Below are 26,790 nucleotides of genomic sequence, written 5' to 3'. Positions count from 1 at the left end.
CGACTGAAATAGCAAATCACTTGAAATATCGACTGAGCCCTTCTAGTCGGAACACGTTCACACATAGCGACTGGAGAATATCGACTGGTTGGTGGGAAGTTAATATAAACAATTAAGCAACTACTCAAAACGATCTCTTCCTCTGGTGACGATGACGATTGCTATCAAATTAAATCATCACAAGTATTCATTCCTCACCTCCAACAACACCCTGCAGATAAGGAAACAGTTCTTGGAGAGTGCCAGCCATCTCATCGAACGTCGATTTGCGTAATTTTTTTTTGTTGTATAATTCATCTTCAGTGTCCCAGATGTACTCTTTTTTCCCTCACTAACTCCAACGTCTTCTCTACATCTCTGGACACCACATTTTCAAACCTTACTCTTTGATGTCACAACGCAAACAAAGTCGCAAATCGACTGAATAAGACCAACAGATGTTGGTCTTGTGTTTGCAACTGTTTTTCTAGTCGCTAAGCACCAGTCGGAAACTTTACCGATTTGCAATTTCAGTCACATATAGCTAAACTCATACATCGTATAAATCATTTCTCATTTTATGAGAAGTCAAATCAGCTGGGTGGAGGAGCTGCGAATGGGGAGCCGGGAATCGAGGCGAGCGCGCAGGACGATTTCTCCGGGACATTGCCACCTTCCTGTTATCTCAGGTCATGTCCTCTGGTCCTGACCGCGCGAGAGACCTGGAAGTGAGAGAGGGAATGGAGGAGGACATGGACTCCGAGGAAGAGGAGGACCCAGAAGATCTTGGTGATGAGGAAGAGGAGGAGGATGATATGGATTCTGATGAGGAGGCAGAGGATCCCAGTCTCAAAGAAAAGATTGCCTGGGTGGACATAGAGGTTAGTTGTGATAGTCTATCTGATAGTGTCAGTTCTCCTGGCTGTTTCTTATTATTTTTTAATCAATTCTCACTCGTCTTGTGTTATTAGTTTAGTAAATTCGTATCCAAGCTTCCTTTCTTGTCTCCCACTGTGGTTAATGATTACTATTAGTCCTTGTCAGTAACTATATACGCGATTATATGTATACTCATGCACTGTACATACGTTTGTGTTTTTTTTTTTTTTTTCGCTGGGCAGGCTTTTTGAAATCAACACATCGGGCCAGAAACAGTTACATAGAATAGGTGAGGTTTGATTATGTTTTGGTTTAATTGGTGAAAGAAACCGAAAGTGACCAAATTTCGCGTTTCCAAAAGGTCTTAGGAGACAAACGGCCATATATGTCGAATGAAGAACATTTTGTAAATTTATAACTTACTGTATAATTGCATGCCAGTGTTGTGTGGACTTCATGACATGTCACCATTGAAAAATTAAGGGCAGAGATTTGGTATAATTTCGATGACTTAATTTTCATCTATATTCTTCCAAGCCTTTACAAAACTCTTTGTGTGTGTGTGTGTGTGTGTGTGTGTGTGTGTCTATATATATATATATATATATATATATATATATATATATATATATATATATATATATATATATATAAATAATGCATTAGTAAGAAGTAGCAGACTAATGTTATGTTACATTAGTTTAGGTTACATTAGGTAAAGTACTGTCTTATGGGGTTAGTATAGATCCTTTGAATTATTGCCTTGCAGTGTTACATGAATTACGGATTTTTTTCAGGGTTTGGCTTGGAATTTTTTGGTAAAGGAATTCTAACCTAACCTAACATTTCTCCACCACTTTTTATTAAAACAGGGTTACCTTGACATGAGTTTAATATTTTTTCCATAACAGAGCTTGTATCTCATTTTGCTTGTAACTCGAATAAATCTTTCCCAATGAAATTAGTTGAAATGCCATTAATCCATTCCAGCCACCCAAAAATCATCTGATTTTTTTTTTTTTTTTTTAGTAAAAAATGGAATTTATAAAATCATAATACAGCATAATAAAGGAGAATATAAATAAATAAAATGGTTTTATAAAGTATATTCATTTCAGATATCAGACAACTTGGGCTAATGGAAGATGTTGGTGAACGGGAGGGTGGAGGAGGTAGGCGAAGATTGGTGGAGTTTATTTCTTTTTGTGCTTTTCCAGTTACTTTCATTCACCGTAAATTCTCTCATAATCACTAAACTTTACTACTCATTACACTCTTAATGTTACACTCTATTGCTGAACTTAATTGCTACTTTTTTTTTTTTTTTTTTTTTTTTTTTGTCCACTTAATCTTCTTTTTTTATTTTTGCCTTTTTCACCACGCTATCCTCTTTTTCATCTGCACATGTTTTCCAAAATAGCTGTCCAAGGAGGCTTGTTTCATCCTTTTTTTCAGAATGTTTCAAAAGTGAGTTAGGTATATGTCATAACATTGTACCATTTGCTTAGGACCCATGGTCAGACAAAAGAAATTTGGTTAAATAACTGCACAATAAGCACAAAATGCTGGTATTACACAACTGCCTCGATGGCAAAAAAAAAACAAAGCATGTGAACTGAACATGTTGGACATGAGATGCTGAGCATTCACTGTGCCATAGTGGCTGTGTACTTAAAGCTAGCTCCCAACTCAAATTTTGGCTTGCAAGTCAGAGTGAAAACTTGACAGTTTGTATCTTGAATTATTTTTATTTATTTATTTATATACATATATATATATATATATATATATATATATATATATATATATATATATATATATATATATATATATATATATATATACCATGTGGGCTTTTCATGGGAATTTATGGCCTAAAGGGGATACTTTTTAGAGTACCTCCTGTCTCAAAGCCCACCTGCTAGGAAACCATTGCCATGAGTGAGGAAGCCCAACCTACACTCTGAACATGGACAGGATTCAAACCCGTGTGCTTAGAGATCCCTTGGATCCCAAAGCACGCATGGTTCCATCGTACCACGGCGGCCCCATTAGATGCTCATAACTCAAGATTCCACTGTATATTATCTGTATACAAAGTGTTTTATGAAGGTTTGGAAGAAGATAGACAAAAATTAAGGTGCTGTAGTTATACTAAACCTTTACTAAATTTTGTCTATAAGTTGTCATCGATCTACAGTATTCATTTACATAACTTTTACTGTAATTTTTTTCTTTTTTTTGTATCATGACATTGAGAGTATTTATATTTCTCTTTATACGTGTTTATGATTATTTATAAGCATCACACTTGCTTTTAATCTTTCTCAACTGGTGTCATGTTTGTGTATATTTTGCTTATATTCCCTTTGGTAGATCTGAGGCTGCTGCATCACAATCATTTGCTCCATGCCGAGTCTTGGAAGTTTCCATCTATTCCTCTCAATTCCCAGTAAGTAAGTGTAGATTGCTTTAGTTTTCTTATTTGATTTCACATAATGCTTAACTATTAATTCCTTTTCCTAGTAGAACTACAGTTTCATACAGTGCATTGGTTTTTGTTTATTTCTTTTCTGTTGTGCTGCTTGAGGGATCTGGTGGTAAAGTAGGGCTTTATATTGGAGAAAGCAAGTATGTAATATGAAACAAACCAAAAAAAAAAAAAAAAATCTTTGCCTCACACTTCTCGAGAATTATGTCATCTACACCTCCCTCTTGAAATTAGTGTTTGCTTGGTTCTTTAGGGGTATTGCTAAGTGCAAGGATCACTAAACTTGCAGTATTGGAAAACACTAAAGAAATGTTTATTTCTTATGGGTTGTTAAGAAGCTGACTTGCCTCCCTCCCCTTAACTTTCTTATTGCAAAATACATACTCATAAATTGATTGTTGTGTTGCAGTTTCAGTGTATAACATGTTTTTAAAGAATAAACATGGAAAACACACATTATTGAAAAGGAGAAAAAAATAGAGATGATTAGAGCATTAATATTACATGTGGGGCTTCAACCTCTGGTGCAGTGTTCAGTGGCATTGGTAACTGAAATACATAAAAAAATAAACAATGACAGGTAGATCTAACTATGAAAAAACACAATATTGAAAGAGTATTGATTGTACAAAAAGCATAGGTAATGTGGCATTGAGTTGAGAAGGGGACATGAGTAGAGTTGCCAGATTTTTATCATCATTGGCACAGTACATATGTACACTGGAGACTCAATGGTCAAATGTCTTAATAGTTAAACTTTTCAATACTTGAATACAAAAGTTTAACTAAATACTCGAAAAAATACTTGGTAGTCAAATGTCCACATACATGGTTATACTTCAACCTCTGGTGCAGTGTTCAGTGGGTCATGAGAACAACATTCTCATGCGTTCTGTCTGATTTTTCATTTAGGAACCTACAATGGCACAAGAGAGGCTTATTAGTGGTGAAAATAAAAAAATCTAGTGAGAGTGTAAGTGTTAGTGAGTCACAGCCCTCCACTTGTGGGTTCACAGGAATCACATCAGGAGACAAGTCACCAGACATTTTCATGGATGGTGACTTGACCTAGAGTTCCTCCTCCTTCATTTTCCTTCTACTATGCTATCCATCACCAGCTTTCATGTACAGTATGAACAAATCAATATTACATTGAAATTTTTGTAAATTTAAGGTTTTGCTAAGGTTAGAATGAATCACCTGATTTATAGGTATTGGTAGTCAAACTTTTTGATACTCGGACAGCCATTTAGAATGAATTAAGTTCGAGTATGGAGTCTCCACTGTTTTTACCTACACATATACCAATGATACATAGAGTAACTAGACATTGATTATCATTTGTATATATGTATGATACATATGTACAAAATGATAGTCAACATTTGACAATTATACTCATGTCTTATCTTATGTTCCTTACCTACTAATACCACATTACATGATGCTTTTTGGACAGTCAACATTCTCTCTATTTTCTTTTATGATTAGATTCCCCTGTCATTGTTTATTTTTTGTTTATTTTTTTATTTATTTATTTATTTTTTTATTTATACGTTGTGGGGTTTTCACGGGAATTTATGGGCTAAAGGGGATACCTTTTGGGGTACCTCCTATCTCAAAGCCCACCCGCTAGGAAACTGTTGCCCCGAGTAAGGAAGCCCAACCTACACTCGGACCGTGGACAGGATTCGAACCCGTGCGCTTGGAGACCCCTCGGACTCCAAAGCACGCATGGTTCCACTGTACCACGGCTTAGGAATGCCAGTGAACACTGCACCAGAGGTTGGAGCCCTCCATCACTCATGAGCAGTGCATGAAATAGATGAGATAAGATCTCAAGCAGTGTTGCCAGCAACTCCTGCACTAAAGTAAATTATGACCGCACAGAATTTCCTCTGTAATTTTAATATCAAGAAAGCTATAGACTTAATGGTGGAATGTTGGCACTTTGTCAATATTATTACAATAAAACATGGTTGGAGGAGAGTTCTTCCAGAAGCAAGTGTCAGTAAGCTCAGTGCAATACATGAGAGACAGTGTAGCTCCAGCTATGGACTCACTGCTCCAGATGTCCAAAACATTACCTGTCATTGGGTATGGCATTGCCAATGCTACAGATATGGAAAATTTTGTTGGACTCTTGAAGCTGTGTGTGTGATGCTGATATTAGGTAAACACAAACGATACTTGTTGAAGCAGCGTGAAACTCATGGTGATAATATGCAAAACTTGAGATGACATGAATTTAGAACCAAGTGCCAAACTCAAGGATTGTAAAACTCAGATAGTACGAAATTGAAGAATGTGGCATACTGTGCCAGTCTCTTGGCTTCATGACTGAGGGGCTTCTTAAAACTAATTGTAATCAAATGTATAAGTCTCAAACTCTAACCATGGGATAGATTTCCTCAAAGTCACATGAACTGCATTGTCTCATAGCCATACAACCCAAGTACAGGCAACCCCTGCTTAATGAACGGGTTATGTTCCTAAAAAAACGTTCGTTGCGTGAATTTTTGTTAAGCGAACCAATTATAACAAGTTTGACCCCTGACTTGAACTTCCATTGAGAGTAAACAAAGCGAGAGTGCATCATAGTATAGTAAAAGGTTTAATGAAAATAAAAATTATGAAGTTAAACATTTAAGCAGTTTAATTTAAGACTAAGTCATTATAATGTACACTAATGTATGTATGTAAGTAACTTTATAATGTTGATCTTAAATTTATGAAGGGAGGGAGAGTGGAGTGGGAAAAACACTAGCCAGCAACCTGTGGAATGTAAACAAAGGACACATCATTGTACAGCATACAAAACTTATGTACCACATTTCCACAAGGCTCTCCATTTTATTCATTGAAGAGTCACGAGTTCAGGTTGTTCTTTTAGCTTGCAAGGAAGATACGATCTCACCAGCCCTCTTAATAGAGTGTGCTGACTTAAAAATAGTAGAGACAGTAGATGGAGTCAAGCCATGGTGGCAAGCAACGCTATTAGTTTTCTCTCCTCTCTCGTGTTTGTGAATAATATCCAGCTTCACTTCGGGAGTAAGAGACTTCCTGGTATTCTTAGCAATGCTAGGCGACATTGCAGAGCTGGTTGCAGGGCATTTAGGTGGCATGTTGAGCAAGGGAAGACGAGCTGCTGCTGGACTCTGTTATTGTTTTGAACTAAGAATGGGGAAGTGTAGGGGGGAGTGAGTGGTGCGTGTTTTGTCCACGAGGCACTGGTTTATTCTAAAGCCTGTCGGCTTGCGTGATACAGCGGGGCTTTCAAACTTGGAAAAAATTACCGGGATAAAATTTTGTTAAAGCGAGTTTGGTGTTCATTATATGAGCAGATGGTAGTAAAAGGAAACATTCGTTGTAGCGAAATTTCATTGTGTGAATGTTTGTTAAGCGGGGGTTGCCTGTAATTGTAGTGGCGGCTCGTGTATCTGCATTGAGAAACTGCAACACCAATTATTTCCACTCGATATTATTAATAACATTCAATTTAATGAGTCCGTTTTCTTCAGTTCTTTCTATTTATTTGTACATTATATACTTAAAGTGTACTGTCAGTAGTTATTCCCTAGCTTGTGAAAAAGATACAAAAATCCTTGTATAGAACTGTGAAATTCACAGTTCCAGCAGTACAGTGTTTGGCTGTTGTACGTGCTGCACATAGGGGAAAGGGAGCACTGTCGCTCTGGCAGTGGCAAGTTGCTGATTCTGGTAAGCTTATGGAAGGCAGTTTTTTTTTTTTTTTACTCTGTGTGTGTTGTGGTTAAATACTGTGTACTGTATTTTTTTTTTAATGTGATATAAAATGTAAAATTCAGGACCTTATCTGCTAAAAAATACACTTTCTGGGAAAGTCCACACAAAAACTGGAACCTTTGTGTTGAATTTTCTTTTTTGTTTATATATTTACCATTGAATAATATAATTAGTTGATGAAACACTATATGTAATCATATATTGATTAAAGACCAAGATTTAAAAGTTAAAAGGTCTTGGCAAAAAAGAAAAATTCTTTGGGCCTCATCTTTCACATGCATGCAAAATCTTTATATGAAAAAAATTCAGAAGATTAAATAATGCTTTTTGATTATATAAATTAAAGAAAATGAGGTTGTGCAGCTGATAGCCAATTAGGCAAGATTTTCATTTTATATGTTTTGTTTTCTTGTTAACAACATTAAAACAATGGCTAAAACTTTTCTGAAACATTACTTCCATTAATTTTAGCCATGAGCTGCCTCTCAATAACTGTTATGTATATGTAAGTTTGTGAGAAAAATTGAATTTTTCAAAATGTTATACTACTGTGATGTGATTCCATCCAGGATACCACAGAATTGTGTTAACTAATCATTAAACCGACTTACACGCCAGTGACTGCTGTTTAAAGACCGACAAAGTGATGTCAGAAATAAGTGCAAAATTCCAAAAACAGTTGATGAATTAGCATTAGGTGTTATCTTGAGTATTAGCATCTTATGATTAGTCAGATGACATATGGACTTTAGGTGTAGTATTAAGACTACAGTAACATCAGTGCTGAGCAGCCAAATATTGGCTAAGAGGTAATACAGATGTTATGGTGGTGGTGAAGCTTGGCCATGAAGGTAGATCTCCAGGGACAGGAGGGCAAGAGAACAAATCAAGCCCATTTTCTACAGGTTTGCAAAATGTAATTCACTTAAACATTTTGCATAAATGCATGTCGCATACAAGGTGTGTTTAAATATATCTTGTGAGCACTCACTCACATAAACACCATGGCACACTCCCACTGTTTCTGACTCTCCTCACTCTCACCATCACTCACCCTTACTCATGCCAAACTTCACTCAGTCTCACTCAACTTACCTCTAGTCAAAGTAGCCTCAGCAGAATACAGTCGCACAAACCAAACTCCCTTGCTACCAGACCTTATCACTTAGGCACATTTGGGATCAGGCTTGAACTCTTTAAACACAAAAAACATGTTACTTAGATTACATATCTTATGTAATATTTCAAGAGTACTAATATGTATGTATATGTCAAAAGTTTTACTTCACTAAACACCATATGGCTGGTGAAGCCACATCTCTGATTACAACATCTGGATAGTGAAAAATTATCTCTAGAATTGGCCAGGTGTTTGGAACAAATGGCAACTACACTTGATGTCTATCCTGGCCAATGATGTTGGTGAGTGACTTGCCATTGACGTATAGTAATCCTTCATCTATTTCATGTATTACATTCCAGAATCACCTATGATTGGTGAAAATCTGCGAAGTAGAAACAGTACTGCATTGGTTAGAGTGGTTATCAGGGTATTGTAATGTTTTATTTTTACATATACTGAAGCTTTCATATGTCTCCACACACCCTTATAAACCTTTTCTGTAATCTTAAACATTCTTATATACCTTTCCTATATTCTTAAACAGTGTCGTGCTTGTAAGTTGCATGACCTTTTTGCTTTCCCAATCTTCAAGACTGCTTTTGTAGCTTCAAGGGAATGCAGTTAGGTTTTTCACCTATGTTGAGATATTTATTTGGACAGATGAGTGATGAGGATGGTAGATAAAACTCAGGCTGACCCACGAGCACTTTATTACTCTAACGTTTCGACAAAAGTCTTCTGCTTTGCCTGTATCTCTCTGAAGAAGACTTTTGTCGAAACGTTAGAGTAATAAAGTGCTCCTGGGTCAGCCTGAGTTTTATCTTCCACCTTCACCACTCATTACTACCTATGTTTCAATTATATTTAAATTTGTGTAATTTTTATCAGCATCTCAGGAAACTGGTCTTTTTTATCAGACAGTAAAAAGGCTGTGTACATGAGACTGTTTCTGAGTTTTGTGTCTTTTTGATTGGCTTGTGCTCACATAGGCTATGAGAATAAAATATATTTCTTTATTAGTTATTTTTTTGTTATCTAAAGGGGGCATCACACTGATCTGTGGTATGCAGAACGTTGGCCAAGGTTCTTGGTGCGAAACCAGGAACATTATCACACACAAGCTGCCCATGTTCTTGCTATGCTAGGGGGCCGCCGTGTTACAGTGGAACCATGCATGCTTTGGGGTCCGAGGGGTCTCCAAGCGCACGGGTTCGAATCCTGTCCGCAGTCCGAGTGTAGGTTGGGCTTCCTCACTCGAGGCAACGGTTTCCTAGTGGTTGGGCTTTGAGATAGGAGGTACCCCAAAAAGTACCCCCTTTAGCCCATAAATTCCCATGAAAAGCCCACATGGTATAAAAAAAAACGCCCAGCAACCAAGACCAAGCCTAATGAAAACAAACCAGAACAAAACCATGCCGCATATACCTCAACCTGTGCTTCGTGCTGAAATTGCATTTGCACTTCCTGTTATTGAAGAAAAGGCAGAAAAGAAACTAGAGAAGAACCGAGAGGTGCATGATGGCAGGTTTGGAGTCGGGGATGGGTGCCATGAATCCAAAGTATCGACATGATGTATATATATATATATATATATATATATATATATATATATATATATATATATATATATATATATATATATATATATATATATATATATATATATATACAGGCAACACTCGCTTTATGAAGGGGTTACGTACCTAAAAAACACTTTGTTAAGCGAAACTTCGTTAAGCGAACCGATTATAACAAGTTTAACCCCTGACTTGAACTTCCATTGAAAGTAAACAAAGCAAGAGTGCATCATAGTGCAGTGAAAGTTTTAATGAAAGTAAAAATTCTGAAGTTAAACATTTAGGCAGTTTAATTTAAGTCATTATAATGTACACTAATGTATGTATGTACAGTCAACCCTTGGCTATCGCGACTTCAGCTATCGCGTTTTATTGCTATCACGCACCCATGAAAAGCTGCTAAAACTTCATTATCGGGACCTCAGATGCCTGCTATCGCGCGCCTAGCCATGGCGTCATGGGATATCTGAGCGCTCATTGGCCAAAACCGCCTTCCCGCCAAGATCAATTCGGCTATGGCGCGGTTATTTCGGCCCCAATTGGGCGCGATAGCTGAGGGTTAAGTGTACGTAACTTTATAATGTTGATGATCTTAAATTTATGAAGGGAGGGAGAGTGGAGCGGGAAAGACGCTAGCCGGCAACCTGTGGAATGTAAACAAAAGGCACATCATTGTACTGCATACAAATCTTATGTACCACATTTCGACAAGGCTTTCCATTTTATTCATTGTAGAGTCATGAGTTCAGGTGTTTTTTTTAGCTTACAAGAAAGATACGGTCTCACCAACCTCTTAATAGAGTCTGCTGACTTGAAAATAGTAGAGACAGTAGATGGAGTCAAGATGGTGGCAAGCAATGATATAGTTTTCTTGCCTCTCTCATGTCTGTGAATAATATCCAGCTTCACTTTGAGAGTAAGAGACTTCCTGGTCTTCTTAGGAAGACTAGGCCACATTGCAGGGCGTTTTGGTGGTAAGTTGAGTGAAGGAAGACAAGCTGTTATGTTTTGAACAGGGAAGTTGAGTTGAGTTGAGTTATAGGTAGGGGAGAGATGCCTTTGTATCGGCTCTCCCTGACGTATTTCTCTGGCTGTCGGGGTCTTTTCTTCTTTCACTTATTGGTTTCTGTTATCGTCTTCTATTTCCTTGATCTTCTTTTGTCTTATATTCCAAAATTTTTGCAGAATTGTTTTTGTTTCTTGTATGTCTGTATTATTAAAAAGCAGATCCCCTATTATTTTTTTCAGTATTTTCCTGGTATGGCTGCTGTAATGTTTTATTTTTCTGTCTTTCTGTGGCATAGGCAGGGCACCAGAGAAGGAAGTGGGCTAAATTTTCATTGTCACCACTACACAGCCAACAGTCTGTGCTTTCATTTGAAAATCTTTTCCTATCATTTAATTTTAGGGTGTTTGTTCTACATTTAAATAGGATATCTGATGCTATGTCATTAGTGTATACCTCATCTTGCCCTCCAATCTCCTTCCTGTGTTCTTTGTACAGAGTTACACTAGTTTTATCATTTAATGCTTCTCGCCATGCCTGTGTGTCCCTAGTTTTCATTATGCTTGATATACTTTCCTTTGTTTCATTTTGTATGCTTCCTTTCAAATCTTTTAGCTCCTGTGCCACTCTTTTTATCCATCTCCCTTGCCTACTCTCCACCAATGCCTCTGCTACCCTTCTCACCAAGTCTTTTCCTTCCACCAGTAGATATCTTAGATATTTTAGCTGCCCTTCCCTCACTCTTGAACTCACACTAGATGCTCCAACTTCCCCCCCTCAGGGTTGCTATAGGTGTATAGCTTGGTGCTCCTAAAATTTGCCGGAAAACCCCATTTTCTATCCTCTGCAGCTTACTAATTTCCATTTCATTAAAGTCTATAATGCTACTTCCATATGAAATGGAGGGAAGTGTCACACTCTTCCAAAAAGTTTTTCCAATGAGTAGTTTTGAGCAACTTCTCGCTATTACGCTCCTCGTCATATTGGCCAGCTTTCTCGCCTTTGTTAACATTTCCTCCTTCTGCACTTTGAAGCAATTAATGCTGTCATTTATAGTGATTCCTAAATATCTAAATCTATCTTTTACTTCTATATTTTCAATATTTTCTGGTCTTACCTTCATGTTAAATATTATTATTCTACTTTTCTCTTTGTTTATTTCTAACCCAAATTCTTTTCCTATCTCCTCCATTTTCTTTATTACGTGTTTGGTATCCTCCACACTGCTGGTTAACAACATTCCATCGTCAGCGAAGAAAAGCGATGTTATATTAAACTCCTCGTCCCTGTAGCCTTTGTTTAAATCTTCTATTTGTTGCATTATTTTAAAAGTAATCAGTTTGAAAAGAGTGGTAGACACTGTGCATCCCTGCCTTATTCCGCTTGTCACGTCTATTTCCAGCTTTTCTTCCTCTCCTAGGTCAATTTTGGTCTTATCATTGTTATATACATTGGCTATTAAATTAATACATTTTGGGTTTATTTTAGTTTCCATCAGGACTTCTATTAATTTCTCCCTCTTTATGCTATCATATGCTTTGGCAAAATCAATTGATGTTACAATCAAGTCTTTTCATCTTGAAAGATTTTTGTATGCAGTATTTTAGAACAAAAATGTTATTTTCAATTCTACTACGTTCTGTGAAACCTCCTTGCGTTTCTTTCCCTAACCTGTTCTTTGTTATATGATCTTCTAAGCTATCTCTTATGATTGACATCATTAGTTTATACCCAACGTTAGTTAATGCAATAGGTCTCAAATCCTTGGCTTTTGGGCATCTTGTTTTGGGATCATCACTGTCCTTGATTCTTTCCAGCTTGCTGGTACATGGCCTGACTCTAATGTACTTTTCATTCCCTTTGCTAATATTTCCTTTAATACTGTGCTATTTCCTATCTCCTTGTACATTTCTCCTTTAATATTATCTGTCCCCACAGCTCGTTTGCTCTTCATTTTTCCTAGACACCTCGCCACTCTTTCCTCTGTGATAATGTTCTGTTGTAATTGCACCTCTCCTCCTGTCACCCTTCTTGCCATGTCGATGTGTTCCCATACCTCCACTGCACAAGTCTGTATATATTGCATTTCTGTCCCTTGTTCATCAACTGCGTTCAGCCTAACTGATCGTTTCTCTTCTATGTCTTTGATCATTTTCTCATACTCCCCTGTATACTCCTCTCTCTTCCTCACATTCCAGATTTCTTCAATATTGTTTTCATATTTTCTATATATGTTGCTCCAGAATTTCTTTACCTCCTCCCCCACCTTCTCCTGCTCCAGTTCTACCCCATCTTCTCCATAAATTTTTAGGGGATTTTTCTCCTTGATCTTTTCCCCTTTTAGCTTCTTAATGTACTCCCACATCTTCTTTCCTCCATCCTTGCTTTCCTTAATTTCTTTGACTGTTTTCTCTTCTTGTTTACAGATCTCCTTTTTTATTAGCACATGTACCCTTTCTTTTTGCTTTAGGTATAACTCCTTCCACCTTTCCTCTCTTCTTCATTTGTTGCATTTCTCCTCATCCTATTTAATCTCCTCCTTTCTTTTATTTCTTTCCTAATTACATCATTTATCCATACAGGCTCTGTGTTCTTGCTATTCTTTTCTCCTCTTCTCCTATATTTTCCTTTTAGCACCTTCTCTGCTGTTTCTTTTATTAGTGACTCCAATTTTTCAATGTTCTCCACTTCCTTATTTAGCGCCTGGCTTTCCATGCACATCCAAAATCTTTCTAAGGAATTTTTGTCTGTTTTATAATACTCCTTCACAACCCACTCTTTTCTCTCAAATTTTTTCTTCTCTTTTATTATTAGCTCCACTTCAATTAGATTGTGGTCTGACATGTCAAAAATTTCCTTCTCCTCATCTATATGCATGCTCTTGAATTTCCTATAGACTTGATTTGTTGCCAATACATAATCAATAACACTCCTTTGTTCATTTCTGCTCCATGTGAACTCTCCTGTGCATTTGCAATCATCATTTAACATTATCAAGCTATATTTTTCCATCAATTCCAAAATTATTTCTCCATTTCTATTCACCTTCTGCTCCCCTTTGAAGCCCACATGTCCATTAAAATCACCCATGACTAAGAGCGGGTGAGAGTTTCCATTTATTATCCTTTCCATTTCTAGCTTAATATTATTATTTCTCGCTGGATCGTTAACACTCAGGTAAACCACTACTAGTCTCATCTCCCATCCTCTCATTTTCCCTTTTGTGTGCAATATATCCGGACATTTTGTTGGTATCTTCTCTAGCTCTACTCCTGTATCCTTCCTATATAGCACCATTAGTCCTCCTCCCTTTCTATCTTGCTCCTCTCTCATATTATCTACTATCACACAGTTATCACTGAAGTTTATATCTCTTAGCTTCTTCTGGGTCTCTGTTAAGCAAACTATACTATCATCACTCACTAACTCTTCTACTTCTTTTTTTTTTGTTTGTGTTAGCCCTTGTATATTTATTACCTTAATTTTACACTCTTTTCGCTTATTTCTTTGTCCCGTACACCTGTATTTCAGTCCCCACCAGTGCCTTCTCCTACTCTCACAATTTTTCCCTCTGTATTTTCCACTGGCCTCCTTGTCTTCTTTTCTCTTGCAACTTTTCCTTTAGCATTGCGTCTTGTTCTCTCTCTTTCTTAGTTTTGTCAGGGGCAATCCTGATTTTACTTATGTCTTCCTCATGACAGTCTCTCAGCTGTCTATCCCTCTTCACCACCTCCCATTTATCATATACATCACGCAGACATACTATTAAGGGCCTCTCACTCCCTCTCACTTTCATTCCCATTCTGTACACTTTCTCCACCTGTGCTCCTTCCACCCCTAACTTCTCATGAAATACATGCTCACAGACTTCTCTGTCCTCCTTTTCTCTCTCCTTTGCCTCACTCATCTCACTTTTCTTCAGGTTAAATACTATTATATTCTTTTTCCTCTTTTCTTTTTCAGTTTTTTCTTCTAGCTCTTCAATAACCTTTCCCGTCACTGCTTTCACCATTTCCTCTTCTTTTCATCCTTTCCTCCATCAACTGTAGAGTTTCATTCATCTTTTCATGCATCTTTTTCCACTTATCTATCTCTTGCCTCAGGTCTCCCTGATCTTCTACCTCTCCTTTCTCACTCCATTTCTTTTCAATGACTTCTACCCTTTTGTTCATCTTAGTTTGGTGCTGCTTTAAATCTTTCATCTCCTTTTTTAGCTGTTCATTTTCTTCCATTACTTTTTCTGCCTGTCTCAGTGTTTTTTTTACTACAGGTGTGCAATCAGCACAAAACCACAGCATCTTATGTTTCTTGAGCATTTCATATAGCTCGGCATCTACCTTTTCACATTTAATATGGTACCATACCTCACAATCGTCGCACTGCATGCCGTCCACATTGCACCTAACATTCCTGTTGCATTGGCCACATGCTTCCTTTTCTGCACTCTTTATATCTTCACAACTCCCGCACAAACCTTCTCTGTTGAAAACTCCCTGATACTCTCGCAACCATTACACACACGTCTCCACCTTCCTTGCCCATAAAGAGCCTCTGCCTCTGCCATATTAATGATAAATTCTGACCCGACAGTCACAGCCTGATGTTGTGTGTGCTAAGCCAGACTGCAGTGGTGCATGTGTTGTCCATGAGAGACTTGATCTTGATCTTGATCTTGATTTTACAGGTGTCCCAGGATATCTCCTGAGGCAGTTCTTAGTATTGGCAGCTCCTGGTGTATTCAAAAGCCTGTTGGCTTGCGTGATACGGTGGGGCTTTCAATCTTGAAAAAAATTACCTGGATAAAACTTCGTTAAAGCGAGTTTGGTGTTTGTTAAACGAGCAGGTGGTAGTAAAATGACACCTTCATTGTAGCGAAATTTCGTTGTGTGAACCTTCGTTAAACGAGGGTTTGCCTGTTTATATACCTATATATATATATACAGTAAAGTCCCGGGTTATGTCGGTCTCGAGTTACGTCAAACTCGTAGTTACGTCAGTCCACTATAAGGCAATTTAAGTTTAAAAAAATTGAAAATTTATAAATCGTAAAGTGCGGGATTTATTGTTATTGTTGGTGGTTGCCCGCCACACCGCCCACCTCACGCTTGAATACAATAACACCCTGCCTCAGTTTCATCACACCATCGCCCCTGGCAAGAGTGTTATCCTACTTCTGCGTTTACTGACTCAAGTTCTTAGTATCTTGCTCAATGGCACCAAAGAGTAAACTTCTTAGTGACAGCAGTGATGCTAAGAAAAGGAAAACCATTACGCTACAAGAAAAAGAGGACATAATTAAAAGACATGAGAAGGGAGGCAGCAGCTGTGTGTGAGGGGGGGAAGAAGAAAATGGGAAGCCAGTTACCATGACAACGGGGAAGTTGATGACCTTGAGGGCTCGCACACCCATCACAACAATAACAACTCCGGAGCCTTCGCCTGGGCCACACGACACTCGCAGCTGACTTGCACCATCTGCGCCTGTCTGCTGATCCCTATTGCCCTTTCCTATTGCATTTCCTGCCCCGCTGCCCACGCTTCTACTCCCACCGCACTGCACTACGCTCCCAGCTGTCCGCCCTGGGCGTCACTACATTCAACCTGCCCACCCTCCTGGCGGCCTCAGGTGTCCACCCCTCTCGGCAACCTGCAGTCCTTCGCGTTCGTGGTCCTAATCAACAACAAAAACAAGCTTGTGTTTCATATTCCTACATAGTTGTAAATAATATAGCAATATAACCTTTAACTTACCTGAATGACCATAAACAATGATTGGTTGAAAACTCGATAATATGCTTTGAAATGTACGGAAACTCGAGTTACGTTCAAAATCGACTTACGTCATGTTTCAGGAACGTAACTCTGACGTAAACCGAGACCTTACTGTATATATATATACTAATGAAATACCGCGGTATTTCATTAGTAATTCACTATCATTCAGTGCCATGGAGTTGAGGTTATCCTCATGGCATGAGCATATATGAATACTAAGATATGATATCCATTATAGCAGGCAATAGAGGAGTGGAAACATAAATATTGTGGTGAAAGCAACACACAAGCTAAAAGGGTCATAAGAAGAAGCAGCCGAGTCGCTGCGAGTCTCAGCCTCGTCTGTGGCCGATCTCATCTCTGCTTTACTTTTTGGCATTCCATGTAAGATTTCACTTTATGCATTACAAAACAATCCTTTATTAGGGGCAAGGTTTGTAAAAGCTAATATAAATGTATATATAAGACAGTAACACCACCTCAAGAGGTGGTGTTCCCAGCAACCTGAGAGCAACTTGATTGCAACCTCCTTACCGTCCCTCCAAGCATTCATGGATACCATTTTGCGGCAGGAGGTTGCTCTGACGTTGTTAAAAAATCTTGGATCCATCTCACACTCTTCTCATGCCTCATTTGCAGTCTACCAGCACTTGAGTACAGGCAGAGAATTTCTTCAATCAGCCTATAATTCACCAAGATGGCCCCAAAACGTCCTTCATCTTCTTCTGCATGTGGGGTTATTTTTGATGAGTGGATTTTTGATAAAATGGTAAAGCTCAGAGGAAGATGATGACTGACTGTGGTGTGAGTGGTGAAGGCAGTGATGCAGTGAGTGTTTTGTTTATGTATTCTTTGTTTTGTTGTTTTCTCTTATTATTTTTTGCTTTCTCTTATTATTTCTTGCTTTTCCCTATACTTTAAATACACTTCTAGTATTTAGAATGGTAAATAATAAAAATGTTAATTTAGCCAAATAAATAGAGTATTTTGTACAAACTTTTTTTGGACCACATCCTGCATCCCAATTTAAGTGAAGAAATGGAAAAATTGTTGATTGGATAAACCAAAGGCAGATAGCTGGTGATTCTTTGTCAGAGGGCATAATTTGTGCGAAGGCTAGGGTGCTGGATCATGATCTTATTTCTGATACTACATCTGACTCCAATGACGATTTTAAAGCAAGTAAAGAGTGGTTTGTGAATTTCAAGAAAAGAACTGGAATTCATTCTGTTGTGATGCACGGCGAGCCCCCAAGTCAGGAGTAAACATATGCTATACGTCACTGTGTCATCAACTCCCATGATGGATGGTGGGAGCTACAGTGATTTCATGGTGTCCGATTCCGCCACCTCGGGTCTCTTGCCATGTTGTGGGGAGACAACTTTTGAATGAGAGTGGTATCAGAAGGGCTTTGGAATTAACAGTTTCTACAGTAATAGAGAGCTAAGATAGTGATGTTCTGGGCTCTGATACGAATATAGGAGGTTCAACCACTGAGGGGGAGGACATTCAATCACCACCACCATCAACTCCTATTGTATGTATTTTATATATGTTTTTGCAAAAAATACACAAATTAGATCACTTTGCAAACATTTTGATAGAGAGAGAGAGAGAGAGAGGATGCAAGGGGCCTGTTTTCTATCACTCTAGCCAAGGCTGCTGGACCCAATCGGACGCAAGGCCACATACACCGATGATACCACCTTGTTCAACCTGTGATATTTTGGTAACCATAGCATCTAGAGACTTCTGTTTTGTTGCATTGCAAAGAGGAAGAGTTGCTTGTGGGCAGAACACTATTTGTGCTTATTTGTTTATTGAATTTCCAAGTGTAATCAGTATGTGAATACAGGCTATTTTGTGTGTTTCTCACCAAATGTCCCGAGTTAGCACTAGCTAAAAATCCCAACATCCCCGAGTTTTAGGGATTAATTGTGATGAAACTGGCCTGTTTTGGAAAAAAAAAAAACTACCAATCATGAAGTATATAACAAAAGGAAGAGAAGTGTTTGCTAGGACACAAGCCCATGAAAGACAGGCTAACCCTGCTTCTGTGCGCCAATGTTAGCGGCGACTGCAAAACTAAACCGCTGCTTTTTTCAAAACTTAGGTTTGGCAATAGCTGGAACGAATTACCTGATTTATAGGTATCAATAGTCAAACTTTTTAACACTCGAACTGCCATTTGGAACAAATTAATTCGAGTATTAAGTCTCCACTGTATATATATATGTACAGTAAAAGCCCTCTTATCCGGCATCAACAGGACCACTGACATGCCGGATACCAGAAGTTGTCGTATACTTGAATAGAAGTGAAATTATGTCCACAATCACCGCCCTACACTCACGCATCTTACCGTAACAAGATCAGCTTCGCCACCCGCGCTGCTACCTCACACTCACCAACACACAATACTAACATTCTCTTTAATACTTTCCTCTTATAAATAAGTTGATGGGTTACAAAAATCAGAGAACTGGCATGCCCCTCCCTTGCCTATCTTCTTAGCTAAATCACGCCCTTTCTCTTGTAACATTGGGCCTGTAATTGTGACTCCTTCTGATCTTTTCAAGCTAAACCACTCATATAACACTTTGTCCATCGTTTCACCACGATGATACTGCAGTGTATGATGATTTTCCGCTGATTTTGGGGTGTCGATGGCTTTCATGTAATCGCGCAACTTTTTCGTTTGGTATTTAATGTCATAAATAGTTGATGAATCCACACCATATTCTGCCATTAGTTTCTGTCTGCTTTCACCTCTTTCTAATCGTCGACAAATGTCTACCTTCTGCTTAAGTGTAAGCACAACACGCTTCCTCTTTTCTACAACTTTAGACATGATGAAGGCATCAGGCGATAAACAGTGCACACGTGGGACTGAGTCACTGAGTGGACACAGTGCAGTAGGCCGCGGGTGGCGCGAAGCAGTGCTCTCTGGCGGTGAGGGGACAAAGTATGCCTCGCACGGGAATTTTAATCGATTTTATGAGTACACATTGATTTTTTAGTGATTTTAAGGCTCAGGGAAAAATGTGCCGGATACTTGAAGTTGCCTGATACTTGAATGCTGGATAAGAGGAATTTTACTGTATATATATATATATATATATATATATATATATATATATATATATATATATATATATATATATATATATATATATATATATATAACCCTCGGCTATCGCGCCCAATTGGGGCCGAAAACGCGATAGCCGAATTGATCTTGGCGGAAAGGCGGTTTGGCCAATTAGTGCTCAGATTTCCCATGACGTCATGGCTGGGCGCGCGATAGCAGGCATCTGAGGTCGCGATAATGAAATTTTAGCAGCTTTTCATGGGTGTGCGATAGCAAGAAAACGCGATAGCCGAAGTCGTGATAGCTGAGGGTTGACTGTATATATATATATATATATATATATATATATATATATATATATATATATATATATATATATATATATATATATATATATATATATATATATATATATATATATATATATATATAATATATAGGGTGATTCACGAGTTTCTCCGGAAAATTTAACTACTGCAAGTTTACACAATTCTAAGCAGAAAATACTTTATAAGTATAGGTGTTTTCTGCAATGGTTAACAAGTGGGAGGAATTTTAGATTTCAATCCAGACGGGAGGACAGCCACCAGCAAGCGGCTGGCTCCCGCCACCCCCTCGTGCCCTTGAAATCACTTAGTTGCCAAGTTGCTGATTTCTCTTAATTTTTACTAGCATTCTTCCAGTTTGAATTAAAGTTTTTTTTTAATCATTATCAGGTGTGTTGCATTGTTATTCTCATGCGTGACAGGGATTGTGTTGAAATATTCTTGAAGGACATATTCAGTGCGGTGAGACATCTGTGCTAGGCTAGGCTACACTTGCAATGCCACATTACTCTACGTTGCTGAATGTGAAAGGCATTGTAGGGCAACAAAGTCTGTAAAATAAATGGGCACGACTCTCCAGACATCGAGCGGCAACTGTCAGTGTCACTGTCAGCTGTCGGGCAGAGGTATCCATCATAATGCCATCGTGCAATGTTTATATCTGTCAATAATACTTTAGGTGTCCGCAAAGCCTATTCCTTGAAAAAGTGGCATAGTTCCCTAGAACAATTGATCACATACTTGGTGATAATAAAAAAAAACAAAAAAACAACAACTTTAATTCAGACTGAAAGAATGCTAGTAAAATTAAGAGAAATCAACAACTTGGTAACTAAGTGGTTTCAAGGTCGTGAGGGGGTGGCGGGAGCCAGCCGCTTGCTGGTGGCTGACCTCCTGTCTGGATTGAAATCTAAAATTCCTCTCACTTTGTGATACCCCCTTTACAGTTCAATTATTGCTTACTCCTTTATGTACAGTTTCACCTTTTCTATGTAGCTTCTTGTCTACCCCTGCTGTCTTGTAAGTTTTATTGTAATGTCTATTATCTGTGTGCAATAGACGTTCAGCTTATGCCATCTTTTGTTCAGCCTGTTTTTAATTATATGTTTTGCTTTTACTACATTATTTCTATTCTTTTTGTTCTAATGCTTCCATGAAATACCAAATATCATTGTTTTATTAAAATTCCTCATCAGTTACAGCACTAGGAATATGATTTGTGCAGAGGTTCTTGTATCTGCTACATTAGGAAGTGTTTGAGTGTACATGATTTGTTTATGCAAATATTTTATCAATTACATGAACCCTCTTTCTCTGTTTGAATTGCTGGATAGACTGGACTCATTGAGAGGTGCAAGAAAAGTAGCCTCTTGCTCAAGGCTGCTGAAGATCAGTTGCTGAAGTTTCTGGAAGAGCACACAGAGAAAGGTATGTGAAAAATTCTGAGTTATTTGTACTTCAAAGATAAACATCCAAGTGTTTCCATGTACAGTAAGGTCTCGCTTTACGTCAGAGTTACGTTCCTGAAACATGACGTAAGTTGATTTTGTACGTAACTCGAGTTTCTATACATTTCAAAGCATATTATCGAGTTTTCAACCAATCATTATTTATGGTCATTCAGGTAAGTTAAAGGTTATATTGTTATATTATTTACAACTATGTAGGAATATGAAACACAAGCTTGTTTTTGTTGTTGATTAGGGCTGCAAACTCGAAGGACTGCAGGTTGCTGAGAGGGGTGGACGCCTGAGGCCGCCAGGAGGGTGGGCAGGTCGAATGTTGTGATGCCCAGGGCGGACAGCTGGGAGCGTAGTGCAGTGCTTTGGGAGTAAAAGCATGGGCAGCGGAGCAGGAAATGCAATAGGGATCAGCAGACAGGTGCAGACAGTGCAAGTGAACTGCGAGTGTCGTGTGGCCCAGGCGAAGGGTCCGGAGTTGTTATTGTTGTGATGGGTGCGCGAGCCCTCAAGGTTGTCAACCTCCCGTTGTCATGGTAACGGGCTTCCCATTTTCTTCTTCCCTCCGTCACACACAGCTGCTGCCTCCCTTTGAAGGGATGACATAGGAGAGACTAAAGGCTATGGATCTACCAACCCTGGAACAAAGAAGGGAGAGAGGAGACCTGATACAAGTTTATAAATTGATCAACGGAATGGACCAAGTGGATAATGAGAAACTGATCCTGAGAGAAAAATATGACATCCGAAGCACAAGATCGCATAGTAAAAAGCTGAGAAAAGGAAGATGTCTGAGAGATATTAAAAAATATAGTTTCCCGCAGAGATGTATTGAGACGTGGAACAGTTTAGAATGAAGAAGTAGTGTCTGCAACGAGTGTGCACACTTTTAAAGTAAGATTGGATAAGTGTAGATATGGAGACGGGGCCACACGAGCATAAAGCCCAGGCCCTGTAAAACTGCAACTAGGTAAATACAACTAGGTAAATACACACACACACACACACACACACACACACACACACACACACACACACACACACACACACACACACACACACACACACACACACACACACACACACACACACATTTATCTGGATTTTGGTTTATCCAGATAGCATCCAAATAATAATTCAATAATTTGAATCTAAATGGTAAAAAAATTCATTCAAATAATGTGCACCTTGCGCACTTCCAGAAACAGCCAATAGATGATGGTGCCACTGTGGCAGGTAGTTGTAAACAATTCTGCCAATGCTAGAGAACACTGTGTATTGTCCAGTATCAGTGAACAAGTTTGTGTATTTTTTCAGTATGTTTCCCAAGGATGTTAGGTGGAAGTGAGTGGCCTTAGCTGTGACTTAAAAGCTGGAATTAATAAGAAAATTAGAGAAAAGAGCTAGTGTTAAGTGTTTGTGATGAGTGTGGTGTGGAGAAGCAAACTGTGTCAGACATTAGTAGATCAAAAGATAAACTAGTAGAATATTCTGACAAATGTTGTATGGATGCATCATCAAGTAAGAGCACTAAAGCTGCACCAAGGACAAAGGTAAAGAGTGGAAAAGATGCTGCATTAGATGACACAGGTATAAAGTGTGTAGCAGCGATCGGTGGCAATCAATGTTTGTGGCATTGAAATAATTGCAGCAGCTAAGAAGCTGGTACAGGAATTGATATAGAGAATTTCAGAGGGAGTGATTTGTGGATGTGGTATTTCCACAATCGACACAGACTTTTTAATGGTACTTTGCAGGGTGAGGCTGGTGATATGGACACAGCCAGCATCACATGACATGCCTGCATGTTGTGATTGTATACTCACTGTGCATCACATCATTTTGTTTATTTTTTTTTTTTCACTGGCTCAGCTATTACAGTTTGGTTAGTTTGGGTTAGGTTAACTTAGATGAAGTTTGTTTTGGTTTAGTTGGTCAGGGAAACCAAAATAGACTGTATTTCGCATTTTATAAAAAAGTCTAAGGAGAGAAACAACTATATTTGGCAAACGAGAGTTATCCAGACTTTTCATTATCCAGACCAGTTTCTGCATCATTTGGTCTGGAAAAACGAGTGTTAAGTGTGTGTGTGTGTGTGTGTGTGTGTGTATATATATATATATATATATATATATATATATATATATATATATATATATATATATATATATATATATATATATATATATATATATATATGAATTTCAGACAAAGTACCACTAGCAGGCAATTCTGTTAATGCTGACAAAAAGAAGTTCTTGGTGAAGTACCTACCTAAAGTGATGGAGCACCTTCAGGATCGTGTTGTGGATGTCAAAAGTGTCAAGGAACTGTGCAAGTAAGTGTAGCAGCGTGTCAGTACTATGTTTTTTCGTCATCTTATGGTCTTAGAGTAAGACATGTTGTAAACCTCTTGGAATTAGATATGTATTTTGAAAAGAACTAACAGCTTTTGATTTAGTGAAGCTTTGTAATTTTTTTTTATTCTCGTCATTTAAATTTGTATTTTTTAAAAGAAAATTTGGTGATCAGATTCTGAGATTCAACACAAAATATTGAATTCAGTTGGCTTAAATGTGAAGATAAGAATAAGATGAAAACAAAATGAATTGTTGCATGGTTGACAAATCTCCAGTGTCAAGGATTGTGCTATTGTCACAGTAACTTAGTTCTCCTAGGAGTGTGGATATTTATTGGTGCTTGTCTCTTTAGTGTGTAGATCAGATGGGCAGTATTTATTTTCTAAGCAATACTTGTTGTCAATTTGATCGGTAGTATATGGAGAGGGAACTAAACTGAAACCAAAGGGAAAAAGTTTTGATGTTGGAAACGAAGGCCTGCAATGTATTGATATAATTTGAAACTATTTGTCTGTTGCAGGAGTTAGAGTAGAAGGTATTATATTGTATTCTATACATTTGAAGTGATTTTTTTGGTAGTAGTAGTTAGTAGAGAAACAATTCCCCAAAGTATTTTCCAATCATTCCTAAATCTAATTGCAGAGCTAGTTTCGTACATCCATTAGACTGTTAAAGGTGATGACAACTCATTAGAGCTTGCTAAGAAGACAGTGAACAAGTAACTAAGAGAAGGCCCAGCAAATGAGGAGTTGAGAAGGAGATTTGTGATTGAGGGTATCTGAAAGATTGAGAAGCAGATTCAGTACAGAAGTGATAATCCTGACCTAAGCAGCAACTTTTTGATTTATGTGTGTTTACTTTGAGCAACTTGACAAGTATTCAATCCCTGGTGACTACCCCTTCATGTACTCTTCATGTACAGCTTTTTGATATGTGGACATGGTTAGAAATTTAACTAAAGTTGGAATAGATTAGCCATGAGAAGCATCTCACCAGGGATTGAACCACTGTAAAAACTTAAGGGTATACATGTACATCTAGCACATTACTTATCAGGCCGGGATGATCACCAGGGTACACATGATTTTTGTTCATATGTGATTGTCATGCCATCACAATTGAAAAAGGAAGTTGCTCATAACTGAAACTTGGAGGGCTACCATTTGCTGCAGATTAGTAGAATGACTAGAACGGAAGTGATTATGTCATGGTCTTCACTCATTATATCATAAATTAATGTCTTTTCAGCATTTGAAACTTGTCTCATTTAAGCTTTTGTTGGGACTGTTTCAGGAGCTGGTATCCTGATGAGTTCAACTCAGCTCCTATCTCAAATGAATCCAATACACAAGTAATAGAAAGAGTACGGGAGAACATTGAAGAGCTGAAATATTACAAGGCAACATTATGTAATGCTGTGAATGTACAACTCTAACTATTCAGGTTTGGAATCCTGCTAAGAGATTAGAATAATTTACTTCCAGGAGGTTAGTCTTTTATACTGTGATTATTACATATTTATCTTACATTGATAAAAAGATTTTTGTCAAGATAAACTTTTCACCTCTTATTGGCTTTGTCATATCTTTAGTGTGAGTAGTATAGAAATCCTCTAAACTTCTGTAACTGTTAGTGTGAAACTTGCAAAAGTTGAAAATGTTTTCTTTTCAGTTAGAAAGTGTGATTTTGGGAGTTTGTTTATAAATGTAACATAATTGACTGATTTCAGGTATAACAATGAAAAAAAGTTATTCTTTGTTAGAAAATATTTGAATATGGATGATATGAATGTGATAGTGGCTGGTTTCATAATTGGAGGTGCAAAATTAAGTTTGATGTCCTGTACCATGGTGTATGCCATCATTTGTATGATTTATCTTTTTCATATTCTACCAAAGGATGGTGCTGAGCTGAGGATCTACTTACTGTCATATGGTTTAGCTATTCTAGTGATGGTGAGGATTCATAGTTGCAACATTCATTTTATATGCTTGCATTTCTATGGATGAGCAGTAATTAGCATTGGCTTCACCTTGTGTTAAAAAGTTCATCTGAGAGGAGTATTCAAAGCTACCTTGATGATGATGGGTTAGTTATGTCTAAGAGTCTTGGGAATGTATTTATTCCCTCATGCTAGTCCCAAGTTTGTCTGGGCATTTCTGAAGCCTGTTGTGGGTGATGAAGTTCACTGTACATTTCCATCTAGAGATAAGGATAGCTGTTGTGTGAAGTGACTTGGTGTGAAAACTTATGTCTCTTGTTCTTCAACATTGAGGTGTAACATCTCAAATAGCTATTGGTCTTTAGTTGTTACTAATATAACCGAGGCATGTAACCCCTTTTATATGGACTAGCTTTGTTCACAATTATCCAAAATATGTTTCCCAGTTGTTTTGAGGCTATAGGCTACTATCCAGTGACACCTTGTCATGTCCATCCCCTTGTGGTAAGAGTTCTAGAAAGAAGTATCACACATAGAAACAAAAAGCACTAATGTTTACAATAGAGATGTGTCATATGATCCTTGGAACATACAAAATTACATGCATACTGCATACAGTATGTGCCAAAATATTAGGTGTGTGAGAGTGTGTGACAATCATGATTGTAATGAATGAATGAAATGTATGAAACATAATTGCAACCTTTTTACTTTATCTTTGATTCCTTCAGTCATCTACTTCTAGTAATGTATTGGGTTTCCCTTTCATCATAGACATTTCTGGATCCTCTTGGGAACACTGTTTGCTAGTGTCTGTAGCAAATCCTGGGGCAAAGCTATCCACAGGTGACACACAGCAGCCTTGAACTTAGCTGTTGTTGAAGTGTCCATTCCTCGTACCTTTCATTTCATAATCAACCACTGTTTTTTTTATGGGGTTGAAATCAGGACTATTGCTTGGCCAGTCCTCAAAAAACTGAACTTGACAGTCACATAGCCACTATTTCACATCAAAA

General features: G+C 38.0%; 1 protein-coding gene across 1 annotated transcript; it reads left to right on the top strand.

Moving 5' to 3' along the window:
- The first annotated feature begins 574 nt into the window (after window positions 1–574).
- Window positions 575–26,470, top strand: LOC123520498 (oligoribonuclease, mitochondrial-like). Its single transcript, XM_045282800.1, has 4 exons — window positions 575–860; window positions 21,347–21,440; window positions 23,681–23,810; window positions 25,126–26,470. The coding sequence occupies exons 1-4, from the start codon at window positions 672–674 to the stop codon at window positions 25,265–25,267; spliced, it is 555 nt and encodes a 184-aa protein (XP_045138735.1). The 5' UTR covers window positions 575–671; the 3' UTR covers window positions 25,268–26,470.
- The last annotated feature ends 320 nt before the right edge of the window (window positions 26,471–26,790 follow it).

The sequence above is a fragment of the Portunus trituberculatus genome, chromosome 47, assembly GCF_017591435.1.
Source record: "Portunus trituberculatus isolate SZX2019 chromosome 47, ASM1759143v1, whole genome shotgun sequence".
NCBI lineage: Eukaryota > Metazoa > Arthropoda > Malacostraca > Decapoda > Portunidae > Portunus > Portunus trituberculatus.
This window is presented reverse-complemented; position numbering and strand designations above follow the sequence as displayed.